Source organism: Lactuca virosa, chromosome 9 (genome assembly GCF_052849685.1).
Source record: "Lactuca virosa cultivar CGN04683 chromosome 9, Lactuca_virosa_CGN04683_v6, whole genome shotgun sequence".
Lineage (NCBI taxonomy): Eukaryota > Viridiplantae > Streptophyta > Magnoliopsida > Asterales > Asteraceae > Lactuca > Lactuca virosa.
Genome location: NC_136434.1, coordinates 217,448,958 through 217,457,128, shown reverse-complemented (window position 1 = coordinate 217,457,128; position 8,171 = coordinate 217,448,958). Strand labels below are relative to the sequence as shown.

The 8,171-nt window shown below is 32.8% G+C and overlaps 1 protein-coding gene across 1 annotated transcript; it reads right to left on the bottom strand.

Moving 5' to 3' along the window:
* Positions 1-5,164: 5,164 nt before the first annotated feature.
* On the bottom strand, positions 5,165-5,853 carry LOC145140306 (uncharacterized). Its single transcript, XM_079073837.1, has 2 exons — positions 5,772-5,853; positions 5,165-5,643 (listed from the first exon to the last, which is right to left on the bottom strand). The coding sequence occupies exons 1-2, from the start codon at positions 5,851-5,853 to the stop codon at positions 5,165-5,167; spliced, it is 561 nt and encodes a 186-aa protein (XP_078929963.1).
* Between the last annotated feature and the right edge of the window lie 2,318 nt (positions 5,854-8,171).

Below are 8,171 nucleotides of genomic sequence, written 5' to 3'. Positions count from 1 at the left end.
AATATCCAGAAAAGTTTTTATTTGTTTGTAAAGCAACGACTTTAGATTACAAATCGTTACCGTTTCCAATCTCTAAATACACCGCGGTAAAGTTTGCTATGGTGGTTATGAGTTAGAAGTCGTTTCATTTCAAGATCATTCGATTATCATACGCACTGTCATTGTAAGACTTTATCTGTATTATATTTTAGGTATTATTATTTTATATTATTTTATTACTTATATGTTATTTTCTTTGTAGTGATCTGCTTAAGGATCAGGTGGACTATGATTACTTCCACCTAGAATTGTTTCCCTCTAATAAATGGGAATGGAGGAAGCTTCGTTATATCCTATTACCATCTTCTGTTTATTCTGTTTCGGATGAGACAATTATAAGTGGAGGTGTGATTTACTTTTTATTGTCTAACTATAACATTTTGCGATTCGATGTTTATTCGGAAGAATATTTAGTGATATATGCACCTTCTATTACCAATGATATCAACTCTTATACATCGAGGCTTATCAAGTTTGATGGAAAATTGGGATATTTTTCTATAAGTGGAGATCGTTCGTGGACTATTTGGGTATTCATTCAGAATCGGTGGGTTAAAGTAGATGTTACTAATTACAATGCCGGTGAAAATGAATGGTGGGATTATCGAAACAATCTCCTTTATTTCTTTAAAGGAACTACGATTCAGCATGCCGTTCCGCCACATCATTCGCATGAAGTATTTTCATTTTGTTCAGATTTGAGATAGTTACTATGCCAAGTAGAAATATGTGATTGTATTTATTTCAAATTTCTTTCGAAAACTGTTGTTTTTTCTCATGAAGATATTTTAATATTTTATATTAGTTTATGATTGAATATTTTGTTTTTTTTATTTATAGTTTTAATCTTCAAGTCACGTTTTATTTTGTTTTATGATATTAGTTTTTTTTAATATATGTATTCAAGAATTTAATAAATTCATTTTAAGAGTTCTGTGGACATTTGTATGTTTTTTATATGCGTTCCCCTGTGTTTAACGCGGGTCATAATTTAGTTATATAATAAAAAGATAAAATGAAATATGAGGATAAAAATAATCCAAAAACTAATTGATATAATATATGTTTCATAAATGAAATTCAAGTATATATACCTCATCTGCTTGTTGGAGATCAGCAATAGCATAGAAATCAAAGTTATGAAGGAAATCGTCATTTTCAGAGTAGATGATGGAGGACGAAGCGTTGTTACGATAAATAGATGTGCTTTGAGCCATGTTTTTGTTTGTGAAAAAACTAATCATTGTTAACACATCTGACTCAACCAAGTAATATAGAGCGGGTAAAATAGGCAAAACAAGTACAATTCAAAACCATAGGGTTAAAGTGAATAATATATGATATAATAAAAAATTAAAGAAATAGACAATTTGTAAATAAAATAGGTTACAATATTTTATAAATTTTAATGTCTTTGTATATAACATTTGACATTGTGTTAGTAAGTCCATAATGTTTATATAAAATTAATATTGAAGGTTCGAAACAAACAACACCTAATTCTTAATCAGTAAATACTTTTTAAAAATAAAAACATAAGCTCCTATTAATAAAATTTAAAAAATATTTTATCCGTGGTCGGCAACATCAAGTTGGTTCCAAGTTTTGTTATATGATTGAGCTTTATATATGGTGGTTAAGGATTAGTAGTATCGTTTGAAATCTTGCACTACTACTTTCAATTAAGTCCATTTTTTGTATGTAGGTAGCTCTAATAATCTAAAATACAATAACCAGTCAATTTATAAATGATAAAAGCGTTTACACATGATTAAAAAAACCAATAAATTAACTCATGATAAAAGTTGGCCATTTATAAATGATAAAAGCATTTACTTGAATAAAAACAAACAATCATTGTGCCTTACGCTTTAGTTTACTTAGTAACCATGCATTAAAATTTATGAACATATTGAGTGATATTCTGTTAAAAGTTATATTTTCAAGAAAGGGACCATAAGTATATTTTTATAGGTATGTGATGGTGTTCAATAGCAGATTCTATAACTTAAAATATGTTAGACTTTGCTGCTCCTTTGTTGTCAATGTGATATTTATTAACTTTTAGTTGAATTGATTTTCCGTAAAACAATAACACACAAAACATACAGAAACATCGAAAGTACATTGCTATTAAGTAATATACACATAACATAATATAGAATAATGCTTTCATAAAATAATATATTCAAAAAGTAAATATTATGCCTAAAATGCCCCTGTTAAGGTAACAGGGATACCAAAGCAAAATCAATTTAATAAAAGTACAATGATATTTCTTGAATGTACAAATCTTATGTGGAAACATCAAAAGAAAAAACAGATACATATACAAACATAAATATGCAGAAAAGATGTTCTTTAGTTTATAGTTTAGTCGATACAACATTGTGGTTTCATTTATAATAATATAAAGTACACCCAACTTCTACTTCCTGTCTTTTTTAGTAGAATGTTATAAATGGATCGAAATTGTTAATGGACACAAACCTTTGTCACACACACAAACAGATACATATACAAACATAACTATGCAGAAAACAATTTAAGAAAGAAGGATCTACCTTTATTCGACAATTAGGGAGATTGATATTTTCTTGCTTAGGTTTTCTGCAGAGGATATGCGACAGAAATTATGTGTAAATCGTTTATAAAAAAGGTTAGGGGTATATTAATATACCGTCAATATAATGATAATGAGGAAGATAATCAATTTGAAATCTCATTTAAAATAGAAGATATCTTGGTTCAAAGAGCATTGTGTTATATTAATTTCCGGATATCTTTCATTTTCAATTTACTTATTTCCGAGATAAGATTTGAATGTTAACAATGTGACAGCTTATAAGATCCTTTTTTGTAGGGATTCGTATACAATGATCACAGCTGGAGAAGTATATTAGGCGGAAATTTATGAAGGATTATGGTAAGTAGATAAATACAACATATAATCTCCTAATATAAATACGAATTGTAATTGTAATATCCGAATAATGAGTATCAGTTAAATCAGAACGGATATGCATGATAAATTGTGAATGGGTCCTGATTCTTCCACTGAAAAAACAATAGATTGACAATTATACCCCTGGCTTTTAATTTATAAATATTTAAGATATGGATAGTTCCATTTTTTTTCCAAACGGTGAAAGAGAGAAAGATCTTTTTTGTTTCCTCCGGCGCTTCTCCTTCAGCCGTTGCTTCTTCCTCCTAATCTCAAGCAGTAAGTGAATAAATTTTGTTATAAAGTGATTATTTGTGTAATACTGCGTTCAGAGGTTGGTGAATCTGTAGAAATACTTAAGGGTCTTCAAGGAAGGATCTATATAGCTGTTTGGGGACCTCTGAAGAAGACCATCATTATTCATTAGTGATGATGAAGATGTTGTGGTTCGAATTTGGGATACAGAGATATATTTTCTTTGTCTAAGTTAATGCAGTTAACTTCTTAACACAACCATCTAGAGAGTAATACTCGTAGAATTTTCAAAAAATCTCTGAACAAACTGTTATCTTATTCTTAGAGTATGTGAGTTTTGGAATTAAAAAAGGATTGATGTATATGAACTATTCTGCTTTATTATTTTTCTCCAACTTCTGGACACAATCTTGGTGAAGAAGATGAATGGATGGACTTAGCGAACCATTATGACTAAACAGTCTTATTATGACCAAAGTTTGATCAGTTGGGATTTACATCGGCAGAAATAAAATGATGTTATTATCAGGGGCGGATTACACGCATTCTAACTGAGGGTGCCGAAAATTAGAACTTGAAAACAAATTAAAATATGCTACGATCATTACTAATTTCAAATAAAGTCATTTAAGGGTCTTTAAAGCATGGTCTTGTTACTTATATTTTTGATTGATTAATGTTAATAAAAAAAATTATTCTAATTATAATTCTAATCCTTATTATCTATTTATCTATATATATTAAATCTCAAGGGACGGATAAATAGTCTCTTCTTCCTATTCATACATTTGCTATTCAAAGTTCTTTTATACAATTACCCTTTTAAAAAAAAAAAAAGAATTCAAGCAATCGTCCTTTGTTATATGTATGTTTGTATGAGTAAAGGTACAAAACAAAAAAAATGTAAATTTGTCGTTATAAAATGTAAAGGAAACAGAAATGGAGAATACAGGGGCAATTTGGGTATATTGGTATAATTATTTTTCTTTTATCCTATTTTTCCTATTATCGGTGCTTTTGAGTTTAAAAGAAAAAGGAATAAAACGATATGGAGTTATATGTAGGTTGTTTATAAAGGGAGTATGCTTTTGAGTTTAAAAGAAAAAGAAATAAAATGATATGGGTTACGATATGGAGTTATATGTAGGTTGTTTATAAAGGGAGTATGCTTTTGAGTTAAAAAGAAAAAGGAATAAAATGATATGGGTTATATGTAGGTCGTTTATAAAGGGAGTATGAGTGCATAACAGTCAACTTAAGAAAAAATAGCATAAAAGGTTTATAATTAACTTTTAAAAGAAAACGGTTATAGATTAAAAGTATGGAACATAAATACTCTTCAATTTTTGACTATCTTTTTCACATTTGATTAATTATATAGAAATAAAGATTACAGGATGTATGAGACGATATACAGTTTGATCGTTTTAATAGTAACTAATTCAAAAATATTGTTGATTGTATGGGATATTGTTGATTTCACTCGGTTTATGAATCCTCATGTTTACCGTAAGCAAAGTAGTTAGTGAAGATGACATAAGCAAATTGATCTAAGGGTGTAAAACCTATAAAGAAAACACAATCAAGGGCACTGATTGTTTAAGATGATGTCATAAATGTGAGGAAGATATAAAAATACATATAAAGTTATAAAAAGTGGACACAATAAAATAAAATAAAATAAAGTAACATAAAGAGACGTCGTGTTATTGATTATATTGAAATGTCTAAAAAAATAAAAAGAAGTGTCTGATTATCTATAATCGTTGAACGACCTATTTGTAGACAACATTTTTGTTTTATTGGTTGGACGACCTTCCTCGTCACATATGAGTACCTTTAAGCATTTGTTACTTGTCACGTGAGATACAGCTACATATAACTGACCATGAGTGAAGACGGGTCTACGCAAATACAATCCAACAATTAATAATGACTGCCTTGACTCTTGTTAATGGTCATAGCAAAACAAACAGCTACGGGAAATTGCCTCCGTTGAAAACGGAAGGAGATTCTTTCATCAGACGAAGTTAACTTCATGCGAGGTATATAAGTAGTCTCATTGAAGAATCTACCGGCTATAATGCGTACCTCAATGACATGTTTTCCAAGCCTAACTATTTGTAACCTAGTACCATTGCATAGACCTTTGGTTTGGTCGATATTACGAAGCAACATGACCGAAACACCTGTTTTTAGTGTAAGTTTATGGTTGGGAATTCCAGATGCCTTAAAAGCATTCAGTACATCCGGAGAGTAAACTGATTCCTCAAAATAATCTGCAGGATCTGTCTCACATAAAGAATCCGAACTCAGATAAGTTTTCTCTTCGTCTTTCATCAATCCTAACATGTAGTCATTGATAACATCGACTTCTTCATTTGTAGGGACCAAAATAGCCTTATCTTGAAATATGATGGATCATCAACATGGTTTTCAAAAGATGGATAAATGGTCGATACAATTGAATGAATATGGTCACATGTAGAGCAAACAATAACATCTTCTGGAAATTCAAATTTAGCTATGTTACCTTCACCAATTTTAAGAATCCATTCAGCAAATGCTTTTGTCTCATCCAAATCATTAGTTGGACAACCAACCAAAAGCCTCATGTTTACCGTTAAACGTAAAAGTGTACATTCACTCTATAATCTTGATGAATGCAATGATGCCTGCACAATGTCCGAATGATTGCCACTTTGTATTACAAAATAATTTTTCTAAAGTCACCTCCAAATACAATGGTCTTTCCGCCAAACCATTTATTCCTGTCAGATAAACGGATAATGTCTCTAAGTGTCCTATCAAATGCTTCAAAACAATGACGGTGCATCATCGGAGCTTCATCCCAAATGATAAGTCTCGCTTTGTTCAGTAGTGCAGCAAGATTGCTGTCTGGCGCGATAGAATTGGTATAATAAATCTTGAATGCACTGTCCTACCACCAGAAAGCAAGAGTGTTGCAATTCCACTTGAAGCGATGTTGATAACAATCTCACATTTGGATCTAATAGCAGCAGACAAGGTCATCCAAACAATTTTTTTTCTGGTTCCTCCATAACCGTAAAGGAAAAAGACACCACCTTGATTGTTGTTAACTGCATTCATAATGGTGTCATAAACATTTTTGCTCGACATTTAATTTAGAATGCAAATCTTGATGCTCAACTTCAATAATAAGGGGATCATAGTTAATCTCATCTTGAATTAACATATTGCAGGACTCTTGAATGTATCTATAAGACTATGATCAGGAAATGGCATGTTTGGTATTTGCTTCAAACTCAACCCACAGCTTAATAATGATTTCTCAATGTACGGAAAAGTAAGGTTGCAAATTGCTTCCTCTTTTAGCTTCAAGCCTGAAAATGTATTAAACAACAAAATTTAATATATTTGTAGATATGTAAATGGTTTATGATGTAAAATTATTTTTCTTTGTTTCTCTATTTTACAGAAAATTATGTATTTACCTTTGACGCCGATTTCTTGTTCATGAACGTGAATGACATCATCCGAAAGAAATTTATACGTCTCTTTAAAAACAATAGCAGGCTTCGACAAACTATCTGATGTAATCAACATAACAAAGAGAGACCTGTAGAAAGAAGCAGTGGCCCAATGATGTAACATCTGGACTTTCAGGTATATTATTAAGTGAATAATATTGAGATTTATGGAGTGACTCGGCGAGTTGTGAGTCCAACTCGTCGAGTAGAGTCGAGCTATCCACGAAGGATAAATGAATGGGCTTGACGAGTCAGAGAGCCGACTCGCCGAGTGGGTGATGGGCAGAGAAACCCTAATTTCCCGGGTTTGGGACCTATTTAAAGGCACTTATGGCCTCCTATTGCGGCCACACCTTCCAGAGAGCAACCCTAAAGAGCCTTGAGCGTGTAAAGTGAGAGAGAAAGCTATCTTGAGAAAGTTGGTGTGATTTAGCAAGAAAGAAGAAGGATTCAAGCTAAAGGGGGCCCAGAGAAGATTGTAGATCTGTGTTATTCAAGCAAGGAGCTTCAGTTGGAGGTTTCAATTCGAAACCTTTCTTCCGAAAGTGTGAAGCCATAGTTGTGCAACCATAGAGGTTTGAAGCTAGAAAGCATTAATGAAGTTTTGATGGTATATAAAGCAATATACACCATGCATGGACACCAAGATCGGACCTTTACGTGACTTTTGGATATTAGGAGGTTAGATCTATGAGCTAGAGTTACAGATCTGACCTCAGACGATCAAATGAGAAATCCAATTAAGTCGACTCGCCGAGTCGGAGCGGGTTTGACCCAGTACTCGTGACCCAGTGATAACCTGTCGAGTTAGGGGGGTTGACTCAACGAGCTGTGTGAGGCTCGTGAAAGAATTCAGAGGATACAAGTGGACTCGACGAGCCACACGAGTGCACTCAACGAGTCTGGTCAGAAATTGGACTTTCGACTAGAGTTGACTTCTGTTGACTTTGGGGCTTTGGTCAACATGAGTAATAGAGACCATAGAGGGGTAAAATGGTCTTTTATCCACTTCAAAGAGTTAGAGAGAGAAAGCATAGCCTTCGGTTATTGGAGTTGTGAAAAGAGTATTACTTAGAGATATTCACCCCTTATGTTAGGCGGAGGCTAGTTCGAGATTCTGGTGCGAGGTTATTTACTTGCTGCTTGCCAGGTGAGTCTTCTCACTATACTTTACCTTGAGTGGTATATATGTGCGACCAGAGTGTCTTATGTGTTCATTTGAGTTGTGCTTTTTCTGGGTGATATATATTTATGCTATAGTATGTGAGGCTGAGATAGGACCGGAGGGTCCAACAAGCCATGGGACTGGAGGGTCCCAACCAGACCGGACCGGAGGGTCCAACAAACCGTGGGACTGGAGGGTTCCACTGAGGCACAGAGACCGGAGGGTCTTATAGTGTTATAGCCTCGAGTGGCTAATA

Coding starts and splice junctions, on each gene's coding strand:
- LOC145140306 (XM_079073837.1), bottom strand. CDS start 5,853: ATGAGGCTTTTGGTTGGTTGTCCAACTAATGATTTGGATGAGACAAAA. Junction 5,644..5,771: donor GATTCTTAAAATTGGTGAAG/GTAACATAGCTA, acceptor TCATATTTCAAG/ATAAGGCTATTTTGGTCCCT.